Source organism: Lacerta agilis, chromosome 6 (assembly GCF_009819535.1).
Source record: "Lacerta agilis isolate rLacAgi1 chromosome 6, rLacAgi1.pri, whole genome shotgun sequence".
Classification (NCBI taxonomy): Eukaryota; Metazoa; Chordata; class Lepidosauria; order Squamata; family Lacertidae; genus Lacerta; species Lacerta agilis.
The window spans coordinates 94,244,296-94,270,763 of NC_046317.1; the positions used below are offsets into that span (position 1 = coordinate 94,244,296).

Sequence of the window (26,468 nt, forward strand, 5' to 3'; positions counted from 1 at the left end):
CGTTTAAGCGCCAACAGCCTGGTTTTATCCCGATTCAGGTGCTTGCCCCAGAATGTTCCGCAGACATTGCTTCACAAATCCACCCCCCCCCCCCATTTCCTGAAACCACTGCCTCTTCCATGCACTGAGACCCCAAAGCTGTGTCAGCATTTGTGACCCTACATGGAACAGGCAGCATTTCAGAGCAAGCTACCTTGGAGGTCGTGTCTCTCAGCATCCTACCCAGCAACCTAAATTTGGCTTCCAGGACCTCACGTTCCCCTATATCAGGGGTGGCCAACTCCCAAGAGATTCCGATCTACTCACAGAGTTAAAACTTACAGTGAACTACCCCCTATTTTGGGGTTCAGGTCAAAGTTGTTGAGTTTTTTTCAGGTAGGAGGTAAAATGTTAAGCTTTTTTTAAGGGGAGTCACAGTTGTACAGCTGCTTTGGAGGGAGCCAATGATCTACTGGTGATTTACCGCAGGTGTCCAGTGATCTACCGGTAGATCACGATCTACCTGTTGAACATGCCTGCCCTATATAGAATCATACAATCCTAGAGTTGGAAGAGACCCCAAGGGCCATCCAGTCCAACCCCCTGCCAAGCAGGAAACACCATCAAAGCATTCCTGACAGGTGGCTGTCAAGCCTCTGCTTAAAGACCTCCAAAGAAGGAGACTCCACCACACTCCTTGGCAGCAAATTCCACTGTCCAACAGCTCTCACTGTCACGAAGATCTTCCTAATGTTTAGGTGGAATCTTCTTTCTTGTAATTTGAATCCATTGCCCCGTGTCCGCTTCTCTGGAGAAGCAGAAAACAACCTTTCACCCTCCTCTAGATGACATCCTTTTATATATTTGAACATGGCTATCATATGACCCCTTAACCTTCTCTTCTCCAGGCTAAACATACCCAGCTCCCTAAGCCGTTCCTCATAAGGCATCGTTTCCAGGCCTTTGACCATTTTGGTTGCCCTCCTCTGGACACTTTCCAGCTTGTCAGTATCCTTCTTGAACTGTGGTGCCCAGAACTGGACACAGTATTCCAGGTGAGGTCTGACCAGAGCGGAATACAGTGGTACTATTACTTCCCTTGATCTAGACGCTATACTCCTATTGATGCAGCCCAGAATTGCATTGGCTATTTTAGCTGCTGCATCACACTGTTGACTCATGTCAAGTTTGTGGTCTATCCTGTCACCTCACTTGTATTTTCTTAAAGCTAAAGAAATCCCAAATGTTGCGACTTTTCTTTGTAGGGCTTGGGATCCATCCCTTTCATAGATTTGGTTGCCCTTTTCTGAACCTTTTCAGAAAAGATATCCTATCGAGGGAGAGTGGTCAGAACTTTACATGGTATTCCAGATGCTTTTTCCATCTTCCTGCTCAAATGGTTAAGGGGTTGGTGGTGTTTTTGTGTGTGTTGTTGTTGTTTTGGCAAGCCCGTGGTTCTTTGAACATGACAGAAGGTGGTAGGTGGGCCCAGAAAGACCGCTCAATGAAGTGGTCTGCTGGTTGCACTTGGAAGAGAGCATGAGGAGGCCAGAGGAGCCCCCTGCGCTGGATCAGACCAAAGACCCTGCTGTTGCTCCATCCATCATTCCATCCTCACTGGGGCCAACCAGAAGCATAGGGAAGCCTCTAAATGGGACAGGTGCTGTTGTGTCTCTGAATGGGGAAATGTGGAATATGTTGCAAGATAACCTCTTTGATCTTCCCTTGCACCTATGCAATACATGTTTCCCATCATTTCTTGTGCAATGATGGCCTCATCTTCCTACAGCCCATTAAATCTGGGCAGGGCTCCCCTGAGGACGTGGCCTTATAAAGCACCTGGCTACAGGCTAGAGAGCACTCTGCTCTGCCTCACCATGAAGTCTGCTGGCCTCGCCTTCTTCCTCGTGGGACTCCTCACTCTCTGTGCCATGATGCCCTCTGCCTCAGCCCGAGGTATGTGACCCCATTGGGGCCAATCCTTCTGATGCTGCTTTGTGTGGGCCTCCATGTGGGACCCCCTTCATCCCACACCTCCAAACCCTTCCAGGTGTAGAGTTCAGACTCTTCAGAGGAGCAGAGGCACTGCTGTACCTGGGAATGTTTTCGGTGGCTCCACAGTGAATCCTTCAATGTGTTGCCATCTCTTGTAGGAAACCAGAGAGTTCTTGTGGATGGGAGGGAGGAAGAGAAGTAGGATGAGGAGGGGAGGGGGGTGGGGATGGGGGCACCTCCCCAACACCCCCCCCCAAGGTGGCCCTTAAAGTTGCAGCCCAGGAGTTAAGCAAGTGCCCAAAGGAAGTCTCTGGTGCACAGTCCATAGCTGGAAAGAACTTGGTGTCAAGGGATGGGGGTGGGTGGCCACTGTGGGAGAAGTTAGCCAGCCCCAGCAAAGACTGGTCCAGTTTCAAGCCAGATGTGCATCCCTCTGCTGTGAGGGAAGGAGGGGAAAACCGGAGAAAGCTTGTTCATCTGGGCTGTGCTCATCCTATAAAGGCTGGGGATTTTGGGCTGCTGGGATGTGCAAAGCCACAACAGATTCTACGCTCTTGGTGCCTCCTTTTCAAATGTTGTCTCTGACCCATAATGATGTTCTTTGTTGCAGGGAAGCCTGGAAGATGCCCTATGTTTCCTGCAGTAGAGAGGCCACCTTGCATAAAGGAATGTAGAACAGATTATGATTGTGACGGCATCATGAAATGCTGTCCAAGAATGTGCTCCATGGTCTGCCTAAACCCAGTAAGATGCTGAGCCTCTTGTGGGCGATTTATTGTTATTTATTGGGGTCCCCCCACCTTTGCCTTCACTACGGGCTCCCAGTGTGGGTTGCAGTTTGAAACTGCAATTAAAACAAATTACAGTCTCAGGAAATAGAGTGGGTCCAAAAATGTAGATATCTATCAGGTGTCAAAGTTCAGGGTGCATCTTCAGCATGCGATGCAAACAACATAATGAGGGCGCCAGATGCACCTCTGTGGGGAGGGAGTTCCCCCAACTTAGGGGCTGCCACAGAGAATACTTTGTCAGGGTGGAGGGGCTCCCAAGAGAGCCTGCAAGTGTGGAGAAGCTCTCTCAGATAGTTGGTGCCTAAGTCATTTAGGACTTTAGCCACTAATGTAAGCACCTTGAATGGAGTCAGGAGAGGAACTAGGTGGGCTGAAGACAGCAGTTGTGCACAAATTGCCCAAGTGCCTTTTTGCTGGAGGAGCGATGCCTGTTGCCTCTGAATTGCCAGCTAAGAGATGGTCCATAATCATGACATGGGAACAGGGGGATAGCGCCATAGCTCTGTCAATGAGCACCTTGGTCCCAGGCTCCATCTGGGCATCTCCAGGTAAGGGAAACCCTTCTTGTCTGCTTAGCTAGGGTGATGAGCACCAATCTCTCTAGGGTTCTTGGCCCTGCCTTTCCATGGGTGCCTGAACACTCTCTTACTTCCACAGCAATGGGAGTGATGCATAACTAGAATTCCCTGCAACTTCTACACTTTTGGAGATGTGAACCCAGCACCCAAGGAGTGAAGGCAGCGATAGACCCAGCTCCCTCTTGACCCAGTGGGCCCAAACCAGCATCCTTCCCCACCTGCAATAAAATGATCCATGCACCTGCATACCAGAGTGTCTTGTCCTTGAGTCTTGTTTGCTTATATCTTTCCAAAAGGGTTTTGGCAGGAGGAAGGGAGGAAGAGCCTCTGGCTGAGGACTGTGGAAACCCAACAGATGACACATAGAACCAGGGAAGGGCAGCTTCGCAATGGGGCAGCGTTAGTAGGGAAAATGCACTGGATGAAGGGCAAAGGGTCCCTGTCCACTGGGGGCAGAAGCAGGAGAACTAAGGCCATTGATTTAAAGCAGGCTGGGTGTAACGGGATCTAGTAGGTTGACTGATGCACCCCTCTCTTGACTTCCATCCCTAGTTCCCGAATATTTGACTGTCTAACTAAGCAGGGCTTCGTGTGTCTTATGAGTTGCCTCTGGGACCCAGGTCCTTTGAAGTCTCTCTCCTGGAATGGGTTGCTGTTTTCGTGCCCACCTTCCTCTTTTGAAAGCAACAGGACATGGGATGGCACCACCTGCATGTGCAGGACCCTCCCCCCCCCCGCAGTGATGGACAGGGAGGGTGACCAGAACTCCTGGGGCCTCCTCCTCTGGCTATTCACCCACCAAGAGCTGGTTCCTGTTAAACACAGAGTCCAAGTGGCATCAATGTGTGACCCTCAAGTGGAAGAAAGGCAGAAGCAGTCCTCCTAAACACAGGCAGCCTGGCCTTTCAGGCTGGGAATCCTGTTCCTCAGAGGCAGCATCCATGGATGTACCCCATTTCCATAGGGTAGCAAGGCATCCTCTTCATGCCACCCCAGAGCAAAGAGGCCCAGATTCCCAACCAAGTCAAATATACTCAGCCATCCTGAGCCCTCTTCCTGGGTCACGAAAAAGGAGAGGGGAGGACCCACACCAATGGGTTGAAGTCAAAAGGGAGGGGATTTCAACTAAACATTAGGAAGAAATTTCTGACCGTAAGAGTTGTTTGACAGTAGAACAGACTCTCTGGGAATATGGTGGACTCTTCTTCATTGGAGGTTTTTCAGCCAAAGTTGGCCGGCCAGGGATGCTGTCATCACCTTCCATCTTCCAGCCCCCATCCCCTTTGCAGCTAAGCCAACCAGCCCAATAGCATTATGACGTCAGCCATAACATGGAGAGAGAAACATCTCAGCTTATTAAAGAGTCAGAAGTGCCTGGCAGAGAGGAAGGTGAGCAGGACACTTTGAAAGTGGAGTCAGACTGGACCCAGATTGAGCCCAAAGGCGAGGCTGCCTAGGAAGGAAGTCCTCGAGGGAAACTCCATCTGTGTGAAGGACCCATCCACCAGCACATAGGTGTGTGAATGAACAAAAGTGAGCACTGCTGTGGAAGCGGGATGGCACCAGCAAGCCACCTGACTGGTCTCCCCCTTGCCAGGATGGGGAGGGGAGATTATGGGCATCCATTCAGACTCTCATAATGCCTGATTTCTAATGGAAGTGCACTTTTTAGAATAAGGATGTTCAATCTGGAGGTCCCTGCAACCACAGAGGGAATTGTACTCTGCCAGTGGACTGGAGCCACTTCAACCTTGTTGACTTTGAGGAATTAGTACATTCCAGTAGTTGTCAGGATGAATATGCATTTAGCTCCCCACTGCATTTCCCCAACCAAATTACCCTACTGTCCAATGTTAAGATATAGGGTGGTATAGGGCCAAATCCTGCTAAAGTGAAATGCTGTGGGCAGGTGCAGGGCCAGCCCAAGACATTTTGGCACCTTAGTCCCACCACAAAATGGCATGCCCCCCACTAGGAATTTGGGGGTGAGTAAAGATCTACATCGGGAACCAGGGAGAAACATCTCTAGAGCTACATCAGGAACAAGAATGGAGACCAGCAGTGCCGGATGCAGGAGGAAGAAGTTGCCCCCACATTGCAGCTGCACCACTGGGTTTGTTGAGGTTGTGGTGCAATACGGGGGTAGGGGGTGGGCATGAACTTGAGAAGCCTCTGCGACCCCCCCCCCCCGACACAGCAGCAGTGTTGTATGTAAGCATCACTCATACTTTGCTGTTTTCATATTTACACCATCCACACTCCTGGAAAGGTAACTTTGCTACAGCTGCAGAGAGATGTTGCAACATTTCTAATTTTAGCACCTCATTAGTGAAGGTCAAGTTGATTTGTTTGGTGGCAACTCCAGGTGGGACTGACATTTGGCAACGAAAGATGTTCTGGGTCTTCTCCAGCCTCTTTCGGTTTGACACTCCCCAGTGGAATAGGTAGTTATTTTCTACATTCACCTTCCCACTCTGGGAATTGTGGCACTGAGAACCTTTTGGCAGTCTTGCCACCTGTTCAGTTCGTGGCTCCTGGAGAAAGAGCAATTTTGGTCCATCCACCACCACCACCCGCGCCAAAAAGCGGGGGAAAAAATCACAAAGGTGGGCATAGATTTGCATCAAATTTGCATTTGTTAATTTATACATAGAGATGCAAATGTAGAAGTAATTCCATCTTTAGACAGGTGAGCGGTGCATCTGCTTAGTCTGCAGTCCAGGTGCTGGTATGTGCAACTCTGATGGGCACTTTCCAGGCCCCCTGACCCGTTGAATACTAACGTAGACATACATCCTATTAACCAACACTTGCTTTAGAGCAAACATGCAATGGATCAGACTGTTAATAAGATACGGGAACATGGAGTACATTTTTAAAATGCTGTTAACGGTGTTTTCCTAATGGTGGAAAGAGTGTGCTGTTCCTGGTGGTCACCTCCGTACCAGTGATGTGCTTGCTTTGCAAATTATGACATTTTATTTCTATATTATTCTCTCCCCTGTTTAGTTTTAAGCTGTTAAAGAAAGTCATCTTTCTATTGTGCTGCATGGATTTGTTTTCTCTGCTTATTTACACGGTGATTATTTTTAATTGTTTTTAATCGTTTCCTTTTGGATTGCCACGATTGTTTGTTCACATGTTGTGCTGGAAGTCATTTGGGCACAATTGTGGAAAAGATAAACTGCTGGTGGCAGCGATGATGATGATGATGAAGAAGAAGAAGAAGAAGAAGAAGAAGAAGAAGAAGAAGAAGAAGAAGAAAGTCTCCTATAAGCTCTAGCCAAAATGGCCAGGGAGGAGGCGAAGGGTGGCAATTGGAGTCCACCGGGTTTCCAGCTCCGCCTCCAGAGCAATAAGGCTGTGGGATGGAGGGTTTGGCCTGCTGTTATTCATATGTGTAGAAAATACAGCTTGCTTCCTTTTGATCCAGATCTCAGTTGCAGAATCAGAGCGGCGGAGGTGTGGAGAGGGTGGCATCAAAATACGTATTGTGAGTTACATCACACCCCTAAGACAAGAGTGCTCCCTTTGCAGTGTGAGAGGCCACCACCATGGCGTTGTTGGGCCCAAACCCTGCAGCTACAGGAGGGGGTTGTCTCTAGGTTTTATTGTGGAAGTGGAAGTGGAAGTGGAAGCGCCTGTTCTTTCCTAGGCAGGCATATTTCCTTATTCTGCACTCTCTCTCTCTCTCTCTCTCTCTCTCTCTATCTATCTATCTATCTATCTCTCTGGTATTCAACCAACTATTGCTCAGAGTACTGTAGACCCATTGAGAGTAATGGACCTAAGGAAGCCATGGCCATTCATTTCAATGGGGAGGAAGGTACTCTTAAGTAAACGCTAATTGAACACAACCCTTACACATGTTATCCTTCCAAGGGCCTGAGGGTGGCAGGTTGCCCACATCCTTGGATCCTCACAACAACCCTTTGAGGTAGATTAGGCAGACAAATGGGGATTGGCTTAAGGGCACGCCAGGAGTTTTGTGGCTGGGTAAGAAAGGATTGAAGCTGCATGTGGGAAGCCAGTGTGGTGTAGTGGTTAAGAGCGGCAGACTCGTAATCTGGGGAACCGGGTTCGTGTCTCCACTCCTCCACATGCAGCTGCTGGGTGACCTTGGGCTAGTCACACTTCTTTGAAGTCTCTCAGCCCCACTCACCTCACAGAGTGTTTGTTGTGGGGGAGGAAGGGAAAGGAGAATGTTAGCCGCTTTGAGACTCCTTCGGGTAGTGAAAAGCGGGATATCAAATCCAAACTCTTCTCTTCTTCTTCTTCTTCAAGACACACAAAAGGAAGTGCTTCTTTTTGCAGCAAATGGTCAAAACTTTGGAACTGAGGGCCACTTCTCCACATAACGTACGATAAACTATGGAACTCCCTGCCACAGGAGGCAGTGATGACCACCTCCTTGGGTGGCCTTAAAAGAGGATTGGACAAATGCATGGAGGAAGAGAGGGCTCTCAAGGGCTACTAGCCAGGATGGCTCTGCTCTGCCTCTGAAGTTGGAGGCAGCAGTGCTTCTGATTCCCAGTTGCTGGAGTTGGTCCTGCACTCAGAACCTGCTTGCAGGTTTCCCAAAAAGAGGCATCTGGTCATTGTGAGAGCAGGATGCTAAACTAGATGGGCCATTGGCCTGATCCAGCAGTCAGGCTCTGCTGATGTTTTTGCAATTGGAAAATGGGATTCCCTGGCCCTCGTCCCTAGAACCAGAGTGGTTCAGGAACTAGAATGCCTTCCAGGACCTGGGAGAGACCAGAGTTCAATTCCCTGCTCGTCCATAAAGCTCCCTTTGGACCAGTCACTGCATCTCAGCCTATCCTGCCTCACAGGGTTGTTGTGGGGATTAACTAAGCAAGGAGGCAGAAGCATCTACACTGCCTTGAGTTCCTTGCAGAGGAAAAGGTGGGATAGAAATGCCATAAATACATAAATTAGTCCAGCACTCTGCTACAAATACCCACCTGCCCGCTTGGTTTTACATCCTGTGACTATTATCCTCTTGTTACTATTTTGATATGTTCCTGGTGATCTTGTATTTTGTGTCAAAGCGCATGATTAAATTGTTTGCTCAGGTGAAACTCTGGCAATAAAAACGGGCTGATTGATGGGCTGGCAAGGTGACCATGTACCTTTTATCTTTTAATCTCTTCCCCCCCCCCTTTCCTTTTAGAGTACACCCTCCCCCTCCTTCTCCTCCTCCTCCTCCTCCGGAATTCGTTACATTTACTTTCCCCCTTCGGGATCCTTTCACACTCTGCTTGTTCCTTAATCCCCGTCTTTGCAAAGGCACGCCCTCGTGCATCGCACACACCGAGACACGCAGCCTTGTTGACACACTTAGGCGGCCCCATCATGTTTCAAACACACACATGCTCTCAGCCCAGCCGCCTCCCTGGGGTCTCCCTGCCCGGGCGACCTCTCTGACCTTGGACAGGCCTGGAGCACAATGTGTTATGTAACTCTTAAAAAGTAACAACAGCAGCAGCAGCAGCAACACAACGCCACCAGACACGCCTTGGCAAGGGGGGTACTGGGCTTAGCTGGGCATGCAGCCTTGCAAAGGTGGGTCCTGCTGTTGTGGAAGCAAAACTGGGGGCGCGGGGGTGCCTTCCACCTGCTCCTTTCACCAGCAAGAATCAGCGCAGCCCAGTGGTTAAAATGCCAGCTTGAAAGCTGGCAGGTCCAGGTTCGAATCCTGGAATGCCCAAGTGGCCCTTGGTTCAACACCATTTACTGCCTGCAGCTTCCGATAGATAGATAGATAGATAGATAGATAGATAGATAGATAGATAGATAGATGGCAATTTCGTGGGTTTGGCTGCCTTATAGAACTGCAGGGTCATCTGGTCCCATCCCCTGCAAGGCAGGAATCGCATTAAGGAGTCCCTGACAGGTGGAGGTGTGTTGTTTGTAAGCCAGCTTTTCCAATAAAGCAAGCTCCCCCCCCCCCAAAAAAAAATTGCTTAGAAATCAATGGCTGTGTTTTTCTGTCTCCCTCTTTAAATGAGTTTTAAATAAGAAAAGTGACTTAAAGAAAATACATCACTGGGCTAACAGAAGCAGCAGCAGCAAAAGAAGACCCACATTGAGCAGGTGCAACAAAAATAGAAGGCTGGGTATGATTTTTAACACAGAATGAAATAAAACCCATTACTGGGCCGAATCTTAAAGAGGGACAACACCACATATTATTGAATCAACCAAATCCACCGATAAGCAGAGCGAGGGGGCAGACTGTCTTCGTCCTAACTGACATCTGTCATGAAATCACACCAGACCTCTGCAAAATCTGTCCTTCTGACATTGTCCTCTGGAAATGCATCATTTGTTCCTCAGTTTTTGCCAATAAAGCAAGTTCCTGGCTGCGTTCTCGTCCGAGGAACAAGGCAGGTGGCGATGTGGCTTTGCATCGATCGCATGGCTGCACCCGCTGGGCAGTTGCTCAGGCAACCCATCAAGTCTCAGGCACGTCTGGGGCCGGCTGCCAGTGCCTGGGGCAAGGAGAACCAACCTCAAATGGAGGGGGGGGGACCTTGACTAGTCAACAAGGTCACCTTGAAGCGGCCCCTCCCACCCCCAATTCCACCCACACCCACACAGCAGGCCAGAGGGTTTATATCTTGGCTCCGCTCCACTTGGCTCCATGACCCTTCCCACAGGCAGCACCATGAAGCTGGTCCTCACCGTCTTCCTCCTCCTCCTGGCGCTCAACCTAGAGCTCTTCGGGCCCAATCCTCCATCAGCTGCAGCATCTCCTCTCCCCAAAACCATTTCCCAAGGTGAGTGCAGGTCTGCCGTTTCCTCTCGAAAGGCTGCAGGGTCTTGGTCTCTTGGGTGCCTGTCAGAGAGGCTGGACGAGGGAGACGTGGAGCTGAATGAAGGCAAGGCAGAGTCCTCTGGCACCTTATAGAATCGTGGAGTTGGAAGGGACCCCAAGGTCCATCTAGTCCAACCCCCTGCCATGCAGGAATCTCTGCTAAAGCATCCAAGACAGATGCCCATCCAACTTCTGCTTTAAAACCTCCAAGGAAGGAGAGTCCACCTCCTCCCGAGGGAGACTGTTGCACTGTGGAACAGCTCTTACCTTCAGAAAGTTCGTCCTGATGTTTAGTCAGAATCTCCTTTCTTTTAACTTGAATCCGCCCCTCCAGAGCAGGAGGAAAGCAAGCTTGCTCCATCTTCCAAGTGACAGCCCTTCAGATATTCAGATATTCAGAGACCGCTATCGTATCACCTTCTCGGTCTTCTTTTCTCCATCCTTACCTGCCTGCCACATTTGGGCTGCTCCTAGTCATTGTTGGATTGGTTGGCTGTTTTAAAAAGGGTTTCAGGCTCTCAGCCACCCTCGAAATTTGTTCTATGTATATAAAAGGAAGCATGCTGTAAATGCACACAGACAAATCGAGACGCAGCCCAGCAGGGGGTTGGACTGGATGACCCTTGGGGTCCCTTCCAGCTCCACAATTCCCTGATTCTATGTGAGTTTGTAACTGGCAGCTTGTGACTTGTGACTCAGCTGGTGCTCAGCCAGCTGGCACCACCTGCCTCAGATCCCAGGTGAGTGTGCATTTCACCTGTGGGATGCTGGGGGAGAGGATTGGGCAGAGGGAGAGCGTTTCTGGATTGCCAGAAGACCCATGGAGCCCCATATCCCTTGCTTTGCACTCTCTGACCCACACAGGCTCAGGAATGCGGTGGGACCAGAGCAGGGAGGGGGGCAGAGCTAGAGGGGGGCGCCTTGCAAACATTAACCACTGCAGAGGCAAAAGCATGTTGACTCCTTCACTGCCAGAAGGAGGATTTCTGCCAGTTTAAAAGCAAACCCAGAGGCAACCTGCAAAACCCAAAATTATGTCTGCACCAAAATGTGTGCTGAGAGCCAGAGACTGGACCTGTTTTCCAGCACGTGTGTTAGTCTGCTGCAAGATTAGCTGCACGTGGAACACTAAAGGCTAGCACTTTTATTCTGGGAGAATTGTCTGTGGACAAGAGTGCCCTTCCATTGATGCCCTGAGAGACACGGTGGTCTAGTGGCTAGAGCACATGGCTCGGGTCTAAGGGATCTTGATCAGCTCCTTACAGCACCGGAATTTTAATTGAGATTCTTGCATTGCAGAGGGTTGAACTAGATGACCCTCGGGGGACCCTTCCAACTCTTCAGTTCTATGATTCTTTTAACTTGTTGCATGACCTTGAGCATGTTGCTTCCCCATCTAATGATGGAGGTGATAGTGCCTGCACTCCTATTACAGTGCCCTACCCTGCAGGGTTGTTGTGGAAGCTTTGTTAATCGGTGTAGTCACTTGTTAAAGCTGAACTGGAGCAATCCAGAATTGATGTGGGCTGCAATTTAGCTTTAGAGAGCAGGTTTTTGAGCAAAAATAAAATAAAAGAGTTTTTGGACAAAGAGCTTTGAAGCACGGACTGTGCCTGGAAACAGCAGAGGAAAGGTAAGTGTGGGTCAGCCCTAGATGATGCTTGGGGTTCCCTTGCAAGTCTACAATTCTGTGGTTCTATCATGGCTAGTACTAGTCACCAACTCAAAGACAACTCCAGGGACCATAAAAATTTGCAGTGAGATCCATGGGCTCCTTCTCCTCTCTTAGTTCTCTTACTTTGTTCATCTTGAGCTAGGTGGTTTCCTAGTTTCCTTGGGTGGATCCATGTTTCTTGACCTCTGAGAAAGAGCAGAGAAACTCTCCCCGCCCCCACCCTCCCGCTGCACCCACGCCCCTCCCCCAGCTCATCTTCTTGCCACCGGACCCTAACTGCTCACCTGGGAACCAGCAAGCACCTCCCAAACCTGCTGCTCTGAGCCTAGAAAGCAAACAAGGGCAGGGCTTTCTGTGGCAAGGGAGCCTTTTGTCCTCCGGAGCAGGAATGCAGACGTCACGGCGAAAGTCAATCTTTGGATACATCAAGTCCACATCTAATCTCATTAATCTGGACAGGGTCCAGACCGGACAGAGACTTGGAGGGGGAGGTCTTCTGGGCCGGCCAGCCAGCCAGGTCCACCTGCCCTCCTGCCCACTCCCCTCCAGATCCTGGCCCCATCCTCAAGTTGAGAAGTGCAATGAATCATGGAACTGTGGAGCTGGAAGGCACCCCAAGGGCCATCTAGTCCACCCCCCGTGCAATGCAAGAATCTCTTGATTTTCTCATGCTTACATGTTGCATCTTTTCCAACATGCCGACCAAAGTTCTCCCAGGCAGCTAGCCATCCAGGCACTGAGTCAAATCCAGCTCTGCTTGGCTTCAGGCTCATCCAGGCCACGCTGCCCTGGGGCTTCTGCCTTTGGTCCTTGCAGCAGATTGCTAGAGGTGGTCAAGTACACAGTCAACTGTGACCTATTGGGATGAGAAGGCCGTACTTATTTCCAAGCCATCTCCTCCAGAGCTTGTGACAATCCAACAGCCGTGAGGTTCCCCATGCCTTGACTCCATGCGTTTTGTGCAGTCGTGCAACCTTCCACTTTTTTTTTTTTAAAAAAAATCTTTTATGCATGCACGACACACCTAAATGCACGAATGCATGGCTGCGGCAGAGAAAGCAGCCCAAGCAGGCCAGGACAGGGACGCTATTGCCCCAAAGGCTGGGGCACAAAATAAGTAACTGCTTGCAATTTGGCAGCAGTTAGAGAAGTTGCTGAAAGGCAGAGCAGTTCCTCAGGCTGAGCAAACAGAAATATATCAGGCGGCAAACAAGTCCTAGAATGCAATGGCCACCCCCACCCTGCTTCCCCCCCCCTTTGCCACTGTTGCTTTCACCCTCATAGTTATCATCTGTAAGGTAAGTACCAATTAATCCTTTATGTAACAGATGATCACAACTCAGGTTACAAACTGCTGACTGGCCTAAGGAAGCTGGCTGGAAATGTACCAGGTAGTTCTCTCTCTCTCTCTCTCTCTCTCTCTCTCTCTCTCTCTCTCTCTCTCTCCTAAACCCCTCCCTGAGTTTGACCACTTTCCAAGTCCCTGCCGCCATGGGTGCGAGAAGAGTTCTGCCAAGGAGCTCATCTCTGGCACACAACATGCCCAAATGCTCTTCTCAAAATGCGGCTCAAAGGACACAGGCGGGATTGTTCTCAGGTGAAAATGGATCTGGCCTGGACTGTAGAGCAGTTTTGCACAAACATTGACCAAGGGAGGGAGGGATGCTTTTGCTTCGGCCTATATAATTTCATCCAAGCTATAAAGCACCGTCCTAGACCCCTGCTCCCTGCAGAACCACAGAACAATAGAGTGGAAGGGACACAAAGGGTCATCTGGCTCCGTCCCCTGCAATGCATGGTTCCTGCAGGCTCTGACCATGTGGCAGCCAAGGATGAGCAGGGAGGTCCCTGGCACTGGAAAGGGGGGCAAATATCCCCATTGTGGAAATTAAGGTCGGGGGGAACAAATGAGCCTTGAACTCCCATTATTATTATTATTATTTATTTATCTTCATCCATTGTTGTTGTTGTTCAGTTGTTCAGTCGTGTCCGACTCTTCGTGACCCCATGGACCAGAGCACACCAGGCACCCCTATCATTCACTGCCTCCCGCAGTTTGGTCAGACTCATGTTAGTCGCTTCGAGAACACTGTCCCACCATCTCGTCCTCTGTGGTCCCCTTCTCCTTGTGCCCTCCATCTTTCCCAACATCAGGGTCTTTTCTAGGGAGTCTTCTCTTCTCATGAGGTGGCCAAAGTACTGGAGCCTCAACTTCAGGATCTGTCCTTCTAGTGAGCATTCAGGGCCGATTTCCTTCAGAATGGAGAGGTTTGATCTTCTTGCAGTCCATGGGAAAATGTTTCCCAAACTCACAGGCTTAGCCCTATGAAATCTGGAGCGCACAAGGCAAACAGAATTGCCAGCATATTACACCAGACTTTGAAGCTCTGCACTGAATGGAATGGCAGCCTGCTTTGCAAGAACATCAACAGATGATTATGCTGACCTCATCCACATCTGGCTCATCCACACTTGTGAGGCACAGACACACACTTTAAAGCACTGTGTCTGAGCACCTTCTTCTTTTTCTCTTTGCCCCAGTGCTTTCCCCACAAAACCCATTCTTTAAAGCTCCATTGGAACAAACGGCAGTTCAGGATTTCTGCCGACTGACATTTGCGTTGATCCAGCGGTGAACAGTGGGTTTTCCTGGGGAAAGTGCCAGGGCCAAAATAAAAGTGCTTGGACACAATGCTTTAAAGCACAGACCTGTGCCTAGAGATATGGCACAAAAGGAAGCCAGGATGAGTCCCTCAGTGCTGTGCCAAGCACCAGGATGACCTGATTCAGGGTGCTGTTAAGGGCATTTTGCCTGTTTCCCCTTCAGCTTGTTGTTGCTTAGTCGCTTAGTCGTGTCTGACTCTTCGTGACCCCATGGACCAGAGCACGCCAGGCACGCCTATCCTCCACTGCCTCCCGCAGTTTGGTCAAACTCATACCAGTCGCTTCGAGAACACTGTCCAACCATCTCATCCTCTGTTGTCCCCTTCTCCTTGTGCCCTCCATCTTTCCCAACATCAGGGTCTTTTCCAGGGAGTCTTCTCTTCTCATGAGGTGGCCAAAGTACTGGAGCCTCAACTTCAGGATCTGTCCTTCCAGTGAGCACTCGGGGCTGATTTCTTTAAGAATGGATAGGTTTGATCTTCTTGCAGTCCATGGGACTCTCAAGAGTCTCCTCCGGCACCATAATTCAAAAGCATCAATTCTACGGCCATCAGTCTTCTTTATGGTCCAGCTCTCACTTCCATACATTACTACTGGGAAAACCATAGCTTTAGCTATATGGACCTTTGTTGGCAAGGTCCCCTTCAGCTAGCCAGAGCTTATTAGGGAAGCAGGATCTCGCCATTCTCCTGAACATGGCAAACTTTCAGAAGGAGCCAGGGCGATACACCAGAGTCAGCTGCGCCATGAAAACATGGTTCACTGAAGAGAAGGACAAAGAGAGCGGGTGGGGGTGCCTCCCTGCCATTTGCAAACAGATCCTTTTCTAACCACATCTTCCTCCTTTGTCGGTTCTTTCTGCTTTGCTTCCTAATGATAAGAACAATTACACAGGGAGAGATTACAGGTAGATAAGCCAGGAGGGACCAAAGCAAATGGCATCAAGAAGAAAGAAAAGTCTGGGAAGGTTGAGGAACATCAGAAACCACCAAGCCAGGCCATCTGTCCCTCTGAACCAGTGGTTCCCAAACTTTTTGGGGGGCCACCCCCTTGGTTCGGAATAGTGGTTTGCGGGACCCACCAAGGAAAATAATAATGCAATAAACTCCAAAACAAGAAGCAAGAAACAAGGGTGCTGGACCAGATGTGCCATTGGCCTGATCCAGCAGTCTCTTGCAAATATTTCTGGATAATGTGGGCAAATGTGATTGTGGGCTGTTAATGTGTCCTGAAGATTAGGAGTCTCTCGACAGAAAAGGAGGTGTGCTCCTCTCCAGAGTTCGGTCACTCTCCTCTCCGGCTTACTTTGTGCTTCAATTGGAGATGTGCAGATATAGAAATAAGATCTGGATCTGCCCCTTGGCCTGCCAGTCACCCTTCCCAGTCTAAAGAAATCAGAGCTGATCTGCGCCCCAGGTTCCTCTGCGCACACAGCTGCAAAACAGCCCACTCTGGACGCTTTCCTGCCACTATCAGAGTGAGTGGTGAAAAGAATGGATTCGGACCATCGGCATGAGGGGATCTTCTGAGGTTCTAAGAAGCATTTGTGATTCCTGGGCCGCTATGAGAAGAGGATGCTGGACTAGATGGGCCATTGGCCTGATCCAAAAGGGCCTCCTTATGTTCTTGTGAAGGAACGCTTCAGCCAGGAAGTGCTCACCTGCCCGGGCCAGGCAGAAGCCTAACGCCCCTCCTTGTCAACCTTTTCCATCAGAACTCATGGCACCTTCGTAGCCCATCCTCTTAGGCTATCCAAGCAAGGGGTGCTAACCCTGATTGGGCCGCAGTGGTCAGCGATAATCTTGCTTGCCCTGGAAGCTGGGAGAGTTAAACCCCCATTACGTAAGCGGACATCTGTGTCCCTCGATCAGGGCATGGTGCCTGCAACTGCAAACAAAGCGTCAGCTCCAGCATTCCCAAAACCTTGCCTCATTGTTGACAGTGTGGATTGAACTGGCGTGAGAACGCAAGCAAGGAGGGAGGCTGCCAGGTGCCCTGTGACCCCAGCAGGGAGGGTGCAAAGGGACCTGGGTGGATCCCGCAGCCGGGCTAACATGGAACTTGAGACCTGGACAGGCAGCCTGGTACCTCAGATGACAGGGTTGGTTGTCCCTCCTTTCTCCTGCTCAAGTGCTGGTTGCGCAAAGCAGGGCATCACTCTGCACTGCGCCCACCCCTTTGCAGGCACCAATTTGGCACAGCGGATTGCTCTGGCCTTTGGTGAGGGCACGAGTCGGTGGAAAGCTAGAGAAGGGCTGAGAGAGCCGGTATCTCTTGATGAATCTAGCAAGTAAGTTAAACAACACCGAGGACTTCATCACACAGTGTGTAGTTAAACCGTGGAACTCCCTTCCACAGGAGGCAGTGATGGCCACCAACCTAGGTAAAGGTAAAGGGGCCCCTGACCATCAGGTCCAGTCGTGTCCGACTCTGGGGTTGCAGCGCTCATCTCACTCTATAGGCCGAGGGAGCTGGCATTTGTCCGCAGGCAGCTTCCGGGTCATGTGGCCAGCATGACAAAGCCGCTTCTGGCGAACCAGAGCAGCGCACGGAAACCCCGTTTACCTTCCCGCTGGTCCCTTTTTATCTACTTGCACTTTGATGTGCTTTCAAACTACTTGCACTTTGACGTGCTTTCGAACTGCTAGGTGGGCAGGAGCTGGGACCGAGCAATGGGAGTTCACCCCGTGGCAGGGATTCGAACCGCCGACTTTCTGATCAGCAAGCCCTAGGCTCTGTGGTTTAACCCACAGCGCCACCTGGGCCACCAACCTAGATGGCTTTAAAAGAGGACTGGAAAAATTCACGGAGGAGGAGAGGGCTGTTGATGGCAACTGGCCAGGATGGCTCTGCTTTGCCCCACAGCTGGAGGCAACAGTGCTTCTGAAGACCTGAAAGCACAGGAGGAGGGAGTCCTCTTGTGTTCGAATGCTGCTTTTCCATGGAGGCAACTGTTCAGCCACTGTGAGAATGGGATGCTGTGCCAGGTGTGCCACTGACCAGACCCAGCAGACTCTTCTTACCATCAAACATTGCATCATCATTTACCATTGACCGCCGTTCAGGTGTCAGGGGAGGCACTACAAGAAGTTCTGGGTCTATCTTGAAAGAAAGAGGGACTCTGCCACTCTGCTGCCTTCTCTGCCTCAGGGCCAGCAGCCGGCCTCTCTTCCTCCAAACCTTTTCCCGTGGCACCACATTCGATGGCAGAAGTGCTGAGGACCCTCAAGCTCCACCCGCCCTGGCAGGTCTCCCGAGAACCCCTTGCTGGCTCAGATGGTGAAATGAGATTTCGGTGGGGTTTTTTTGCTCAACGGCACAATGCTCTTGGCCTTCAGGATGCTGGTCCAACTTGCACTTCTCCTCTGGGGAGAACAGAGGCTTGCTTGAGCATCTTCAACACCTGCATGCTTCAAGGAGAACAGGAGCTGGTGGAGAGATAGAAGGGTCCCTAGCTGTCTGAGCAGAGACTCCCAGATTCTACTCGTGGCTCCCTTAGCCTGCTGCTTCCTGGTTCACACCAGGGCCAGCTGTGTTACTTGATCCGACCCGATTGTGCAATGGAAGAAGGAGGGAGCTGGGCTCCACTTGTTCTCTGTCCATCGCCCAGGAGCCTCTCTTCGCCCTCCCCCTCCACCAGCCACACCTGAGAGAGCTTAAAGCTTGGCCTGCAGCAGCCAGAGACCCACAGCACCTTCTCTGCAAGCAACAGCACCATGAAGCCCAGGAATAGCAGCTGCCTCCACCTCTTCATCCTCGTCTCCCTGGTGGGGTTTCTCACAGCCTCGATTCTGCGGATAGAGGTGCTCAAACAGAACATTACAGGTGGGTGTGAGAGGGTGCTATCCCTAGACGAGAAGAAGAGAAAAGCCCTTGTCTCTAGCCTGGCCCAGCTGGATGAAGAGGCCCAGCCCATCTGACTCTCTTGCCTCTCTTACCTGCAAGTGGGTGCCGGGGAGGGAGCCGCGGGCAGTTGCTCTCCACCCCCCCAGAAAAGGCATTTGGTGCAATGCCCGCCATGGGCATTGATGCCAGCTTGCCACCCCCTTGAGCTTCCACGTGCCAAGGGCAGGGGAACGGCCTGCGGCCGCATCAAGGGCCCCCCAAGAAGAGGCCGGGTGGAACCCCTTAAGGCAACACTGTCTTCTCTTTGCGTTTTCCAGTTGCTGCAGTAAAAGGGGGCACATGCCCAGATACAGAGATGGAGAGCAACAGCAGTAACTGCACAGAAGAGTGCCAGTCTGATGCCAGCTGCGAGGGTGTCGAGAAGTGCTGCCGGACGGGCTGCGGGGCCTCTTGCCATGTCCCAAATGGTAACGCTGGCCCTCCTGTGCCCCCCCCGCCCACTGCAATCCCCCTGCCCCCCCCAGGAGCCAGTCTCAGCTAAGCAGCACATGGTTGAACTGTGGAACTCACTGCCACAGGGGACCCTGATGGTCACCCATTGGAAGGCTTTAAAAAGAGGTTTAGATAACTCAGCGGAGGAGAGGGCCATCAATGGCTACTAACCAGGATGCTTCAGAGAGGGGAGAGGGCTCTGGTGGTCAGATCCCGCTTGCAAATTTCCCATGGGCCACTGTGAGAACTGGAGGCTGGACTCCCATGAGCCAATGGCCTGATCCAGCAGGCTCCTCTTATAATCTTAGGCCTCAGCTTCAGCACCATGATGCCAGATGCTGTGAGTGGGAGGGGGGCTGCCCGTTATGGAAGCCCCTGCCCCACCTTTCCAGCAGTCAGTGGCACCATGCCCAGGCCCCTCTGAACGGGTGCAGAATGGTCAGGTCATATGTTGGGAAAACAAGGTATGCAGGTGAGGCCTGGGGTCTCCTGATGTGTGGAGCATCCATGCAAAGAGCAGATTTTGCCCCTTCTGTGGCATAAAGGAGGGAGGTGGCATTTAAGCAAAGGTTGGGTGGCCATCTGTCCTGGATGATTTAGCTGAGATTCCTGCATTGCAGGGGGTTGGACTAGAGGACCTTTTGGGGTCCCTTCAGACTCTATGGTTCTATGATTCTAAGCTTCTCAGTAGGAGGATGAGAGAGCCGCGCAGGAGCCAGCCTGAAGCCTTTCTGTAACAACCAGTATCCTGCAGAAGCAGGAGACAAGGATCTCCTTTGTGGAATGATAGAATTGTAGAGCTGGAAGGGACCCCGGGGGGGGGGGAGGGGGGCATTGATGTATGTGGTAATTATACTTTACACAGAGTTATGCGGAAATTGCCTGGGGTCATTTGACCCTTTTAAATAGTTCTCTTATTCTATCCCAGAAAAGACTACTAAGAGACTTTGTTTAAAGTTTAAAAATAACACTTTCCTTTTACTTGGTATTCTGAAACATATTTACATGAATTTATATATGAGACTGACGAATATTTACAGGAACACAGCAGGATCAAAACACCTGCTGCTCTCACAATTAAAACTCACCCTCTGACCCAACAGTGCTGTTAACACCATAGGATTCTGTGCTGCGGCATTAACCCTTGCATAGCAGATTGGATGCACCATTCCCACCATCTAGCTGAGCCCCCTGCAGGGCAGAAATCTCCTGCCACTCCAGTCTGCAAAGAGTGACTGGAGCCCCATGTGCTAGTGGGGCAGAATGGGGGCAGAGGTGCCTGCTCACTCTCTGTCCTCCCCCAGTTAGGGAAGCCTTCACGGGAATTCCTAGTGGCTTTTTGGAAGTTTGTTGTTGTCGTTCAGTCGTTCCGTCGTGTCCGACTCTTCGTGACCCCATGGACCAGAGCATGCCAGGCACGCCTATCCTCCACTGCCTCTCGCAGTTTGGCCAAACTCATGCCAGTCGCTTCGAGAACACTGTCCAACCATCTCATCCTCTGTCGTCCCCTTCTCCTTGTGCCCTCCATCTTTCCCAACATCAGGATCTTTTCCAGGGAGTCTTCTCTTCTCATGAGGTGGCCAAAGTACTGGAGCCTCAGCTTCAGGATCTGTCCTTCTAGTGAGCACTCAGGGCTGATTTCTTTAAGAATGGATAGGTTTGATCTTCTTGCAGTCCATAATTGATTTTTCCTTTGCTAAACACAGAGATGGTCCATTTTGCCACCTGAGGCAAAATGTTCAGGTTCCAAGCTCACCCCACCCCCTGCTGAAGCCTGACTTGCTGGGGTCGTATGGCTGTGGCAGAGGCTTCTGGCTTCTGGAGGCAGCCTCCACCGCAGGAGAAGCGGCTGTGGCTTTTTCTTGCTTCTCTGGTGGGGGGCAGGACGGGGCGGGCAGGAGGCACATGCAGTGGCATTGGAGAAGTGAGAACCGGCAACACGATCTTGTGCAGGGATCCCCTGGGTAGCCCCAAAACACTCCCAGGCTCCCCTTCCTTTGGAGAGATGCCCAAGTCTCCAGCTGAGCTTCTCCACAAAGCAGTGGGGATTCCTCTGTTTCAGCACTTTCAGTTCTGCGTTTTCATAGAATCATAGAATCATAAAGTTGGAAGAGACCCCAAGGGCCATCCAGTCCAACCCCCTGCCAAGCAGGAAACACCAGCAAAGCATTCCTGACAGGTGGCTGTCAAGCCTCTGCTTAAAGACCTCCAAAGAAGGAGACTCCACCACACTCCTTGGCAGCAAATTCCACTGTCGAACAGCTCTTACTGTCAGGAAGTTCTTCCTAATGTTTAGGTGGAATCTTCTTTCTTGTAGTTTGAATCCATTGCCCCGTGTCCGCTTCTCTGGAGCAGCAGAAAACAACCTTTCTCCCTCCTCTATATGACATCCTTTGATATATTTGAACATGGCTATCATATCACCCCTCAAACTTCTCTTCTCCAGGCTGAACATACCCAGCTCCCTAAGCCGTTCCTCATAAGGCATCGTTTCCAGGCCTTTGACCATTTTGGTTGCCCTCCTCTAGACACGTTCCAGCTTGTCAGTATCCTTCTTGAACTGTGGTGCCCAGAATTTAACGATGCTGTTAAATGCCAGGCCAAGCTTGCCAACCCCGTGGGCTGGGATGGACTTTGGAGGTGGGATGGTGCCCCATCTAGGCTGATAGAGATGCAGAGAACTTTACTTCTGAAGAGAATCTCCTTTTCGTCTCTGCGGGGCCGACATTCCCCATTTGGAGAAGGTCCTCCTGCCGCGTCCCAGAGGCATTTCTCTTTCGCAACCAACTGCAGTTCCAGGAAATACTTAATATAGTGCTTCTTTCCCTGTTGAAATCCTTTAATGAGCGTCTCACACAGGCAAGAACTTAGTGTTGACTCAGGGCGTGTACAAACCATACGATCAGGTGCACCCACTGCTGGGTGCAGGTGCCGTTTTGGGGTCCTGTGCATGCAACACCATCCCCATGTTGTCCCTAGAATCATAGAATTGTAATTTGGAAGGGACCCCAAGGGTCTGCACTAGTCAACTCATTCTGGCCCAAGAAGGCCCTTCTCAGAGCTCATGGGCGGCATGGAGCTTTCAGAGGTCACCTTCGACTGCAGCAGACTTTGCAGGGCTGTGCTTTCCACTTCCCGTGTTTAACATGTCTATGAATGGAATGCTTTAGCTATGATCCCTGGATTTGAGGAGGAGGGGGTCCCCTTCCAACTGTATAATTCCAGGATTCTATGAAATAGGCAGGATAGGAAGCAGTGCAGCAACCTTGCCATCTCTGTAGACTGATATCTATCTATCTATCTATCTATCTATCTATCTATCATCTATCTATCATCTATCTATCTCTCTATCTATCTATCTATCTATCTATCTATCTATCTATCTATCTATCATCTATCTATTTATCTATCTATCATCTGTCATCTCTCTCTCTCTCTCTCTCTCTCTCTCTCTCTCTCTCTCCATCCAGTGCTTGTTGTTGTTGTTGTTCAGTCGTTCAGTCGTGTCCGACTCTTCGTGACCCCATGGACCAGAGCACGCCAGGCACGCCTATCCTTCACTGCCTCTCGCAGTTTGGCCAAACTCATGTTAGTAGCTTCGAGAACACTGTCCAACCATCTCATCCTCTGTCGTCCCCTTCTCCTTGTGCCCTCCATCTTTCCCAACATCAGAGTCTTTTCCAGGGAGTCTTCTCTTCTCATGAGGTGGCCAAAGTACTGGAGCCTCAACTTCAGGATCTGTCCTTCCAGTGAGCACTCAGGGCTGATTTCTTTGAGAATGGATAGGTTTGATCTTTTTGCAGTCCATGGGACTCTCAAGAGTCTCCTCCAGCACCACAATTCAAAAGCATCCAGTGCTCCCCCCCCCCTAAAAAATGTTTTGGGGTACTCTCATTTTCCTACTCATTTTAAAATACTGCCCCTCAATGAAGCCAAACTTAGATTCACAAAATGTTTAGGGGTATGCGTTCCCCCGCGCCCTGCCAGAAAAAGCACTCTGTCTATCTATCTATCTATCTATCTATCTATCTATCTATCTATCTATCTATCTATTGCATCTACTGTGAGGCAAGTATCTCAGGCAGGAGATCCAGCATCCGATGACTGCATCACCACCCACGGCTGCTGTTGATCCTGCGATGATAGCAACAGCTGCGTTGCACTCCTGGTGCACTTCTGGGAAGGAGGGCTGTCACCCTCCTCAGGAGCCCCCCCCCCCCCCAGTGCTGCCTCTACAGTGGCCTTTGGGTGAATAGGTGGCACTGATGCTCTCCTCCCACCCCCAGGGAGCAAAGGGTGGGGGCTGCCTTCTGGCGCCTCCTGGGGTTTGAACCGCCCAGCATCATTCAGTGCCCCCCCCTTGCAGCTGCCTTTGATTCCCAGATTGAAGGTTGATTTGACACCCACCGACCCCACACTCTTCTTTCCAATGTAGATCTACAGTCACCCTTTTTTCCCTGGCAGGGGTCACTCTTTAATGTTTCAAGTTGTGTGCCAAAAGGTCTTGGGCAGGGCCCCAAGAGTATGGGTATGTATGTGCAGAGCCCTTGGAACCCCTAACCTTAAAATAAAAAATAGGGGGGGGAATCATAGAATAGAATCCTAGAGTTGGAAGAGACCACCAGGGCCATCCAGTCCAACCCCCTGCCAAGCAGGAAACACCATCAAAGCATTCCTGACAGATGGCTATCAAGCCTCCGCTTAAAGACCTCCAAAGAAGGAGTTAATGGAAACAGTAATTAAGGGGAGGGGAATAGAGAACACTGTGGCACACTCGTTTGTAAGGATGCCTACCTGTGTGCACAGACAACACAGAGAGTAGCTGCTGCTTTAGACAATGTTATTGTGTGTCCAGTTGCATACCGTTTTGTGCAAATGATCTATCATAGAATCCTAGAGTTGGAAGAGACCACAAGGGCCATCCGTTCCAACCCCCTGCCAAGCAGGAAACACCATCTATGATCTAGTTGAGAATCCTACATTATAGGGGGTTGGACTGGATGACCCTTGGGGGTCCCTTCCAACTCTAGGACTCTATGAAAAGTGCAGTGTGGAAAGGGGACTGGTGTGCGCTTCAAAGGCTTCCTGTGTCCAACCTCAGAGGTAAGTCTTGTCCAGTCCTAGAAAATGTGCTTGGGATGGCAGCTGTCCGCCAGCAGCAGAGGCCTCCCCTTTAAGGCAACTGCTGCTGCTTCCACTTATTACAGGTTCCCCAATCCCCACAATAGGCATCTGGTTTTCCACTGGGAGAACAGGATCCTGGACTAGAAGGGTCACTGGCCTGATCCAGCAGCCAGGCTCTTCTGGGGTTCTTTGTGACTCTGAAGCTCCTTCTTCCTCCCCTTCCTTCCTTCCTTCCTTCCTTCCTTCCTTCCTTCCTTCCTTGGTCTTCTGCTTTGTAGGATCCTTCTGTGATTCCACTCCAAACACACTCTCTCTCACCTTCACCTGCCTGTCCACAAGCAGTGCAAAGCCTGGGCTGCCCTGCCCTGCCCTGCCCTGGAGGAGGACACCCACTGCCAGATGGGCGGCAGCGGCAGCGGCTGCCTCTGCGCTTGCCTTCCTTTTCCTGCTCACTCTCTGCTCTTCTCCCCTTGCAGATAAGCCCGGCACTTGCCCCAGCCTTTCCATCGGGATCTCCATGCTGGGCGCCTGCCACAATGCGTGCGAAGTGGATTCGAACTGCCCGGGGGACAAGAAATGCTGCCAGAACGGCTGTGGCAAATTGGCCTGTTCCACTCCTGAATTCTGAGGTGACCCCATGATGTCCTGCAGGGAGCATATTGGAGAGCCAAGGGAGGAGAGGTCTGCGGGTAGAAACCCCAGGCAGAACTGGTCGTGCCTGCAGGAAAAACACTGCCATTCCCTGGAAATCAGAGACACCCCCTGAACCTGCCATGAGCCCCCCGCGGGGTTTAGTTGGGCATCACGATATCGACCTGCTAGCAGGATTTCTGTGGGACATTTATGGCACTGGGGTGGTGAGTGTCGTGGGCTGGATTCTGCCAGCCCAACTCTGGGATGCCTGTAAAACACAGGCCTTGCAACAGTGCCTTTTCCCTCCTTTATGTTGTGAACTGCCCTGAGATCTTCAGATGGAGGGCAGTGTCTAAATTTAATAAGGTAAAGGTAAAGTTACCCTTGACCATTAGGTCCAGTCACGGACGACTCTGGGGTTGCAGCACTCATCTCGCTTTACTGGCCGAGGGAGCTGGCCAGCATGACTAAGCCGCTTCTGGCAAACCAGAGCAGTGCATGGAAACGCCGTTTACCTTCCCGCCAGAGTGGTACCTATTTATCTACTTGTGCTGGTGTGCTTTCGAACTGCTAGGTTGGCAGGAGCAGGGACCGAGCAACAGGAGCTCACCCCGTCACAGGAATTCGAACCCCCAACCTTCTGATCGGCAAGCCCTAGGGGCTCTGTGGTTTAACCCACAGCACCACCCACGTCCCTAAATTTAATAAACGGTAATAATTGCAAAGGCACCCGTCTGCAGCGAGGCCACGCTCACCTTCTCCCTCTCTCATCTTCCCTCTCCAGATGCAGCGTCCGGGACCTTGTGGAGCAGCTGCAGTGGGGGACCCTCCACAGACCCCACCCTGAGGACAGTGACAACCACCATCTCCCTGATGCTCTGCTCTCAGCCCCCGGTCGCCTCCCCCCCTCCGCCATGTTTGTTGGACCCCCTCACCCACTTTTGCAGTAAAACTCTCACTTTGCACAGCAGTCCCTGGTTCCTGTGGCTTTGTCGCGGCCGCTCGCTGTGCCCTTCGAACCACCCGCCTCCCTTGCTCTGGGGGGGACACCAGAAAGTGGGAGATGGAGAACCCCCCCCCCCGGGAGAAGCCCACCTCCCATTCCTCCCATCTGCCATTCCTCCCTGCTGGCTCACAATGAAAGTCAAGGCAAGAAAAGAGTAACACAGATCATGTGCCAAAATGCATACTGCACAGAAACACCTGCCCTGTGTTTCCTGCTGCAGCAGTTATAGGATTAAGGAAACTCTTCAAAGCAAGAGCTGCTGGGTTTAGCAAATTTATTTTCACTTGCAAATGAGCTGAGTTTTCACAAAGCTTTCAGAGAAGCAGAGCCAGTGTGGTGTAGTGGTTAAGAGCGGTAGACTCGTAATCTGGGGAACCGGGTTCGCGTCTCCTCTCCTCCACATGCAGCTGCTGGCTGAACTTGGGCTAGTCACACTTCTTTGAAGTCTCTCAGCCCCACTCACCTCACAGAGTGTTTGTTGTGGGGGAGGAAGGGAAAGGAGAATGTTAGCCGCTTTGAGACTCCTTCGGGTAGTGAAAAGCGGGATATCAAATCCAAACTCTTCTTCTTCTTCAGAAAGACGTCTTGCAAAGTGCTTTGCTTTGGTTGGTCTCATAGAATCATAGCATTGGAGGGATCGAACCTGCAACCTTGCCATTGTCAGCACCACACAATGAACTATCCAGCTATCCAAGTAGCTCAGTTTCTGCAAAGCTTAAATTACTTACTTGACAATTACTTGCTTTGTTTAACAACGCAAGACTTAACCACAATCTGTGCCTGAATATTTACTTTTTTCATTTATTAAATTTGTCTATTGCCTTTCATCCCTAGGTGTCAGGGTGATTCACAGCATAAAGATACA

General features: G+C 50.8%; 2 protein-coding genes across 2 annotated transcripts; both read left to right on the forward strand.

Annotated features, from left to right (window-relative positions):
- Positions 1–1,819: 1,819 nt before the first annotated feature.
- LOC117049191 (nigwaprin-a-like) lies at positions 1,820–3,589 on the forward strand. Its single transcript, XM_033153908.1, has 3 exons — positions 1,820–1,935; positions 2,585–2,718; positions 3,423–3,589. The coding sequence occupies exons 1-3, from the start codon at positions 1,857–1,859 to the stop codon at positions 3,432–3,434; spliced, it is 225 nt and encodes a 74-aa protein (XP_033009799.1). The 5' UTR covers positions 1,820–1,856; the 3' UTR covers positions 3,435–3,589.
- Positions 3,590–18,147: 14,558 nt separating this feature from the next.
- Positions 18,148–25,567, forward strand: LOC117049188 (waprin-Phi1-like). Its single transcript, XM_033153904.1, has 4 exons — positions 18,148–18,327; positions 18,666–18,815; positions 24,441–24,593; positions 25,382–25,567. The coding sequence occupies exons 1-3, from the start codon at positions 18,219–18,221 to the stop codon at positions 24,590–24,592; spliced, it is 411 nt and encodes a 136-aa protein (XP_033009795.1). The 5' UTR covers positions 18,148–18,218; the 3' UTR covers position 24,593; positions 25,382–25,567.
- Positions 25,568–26,468: the final 901 nt, after the last annotated feature.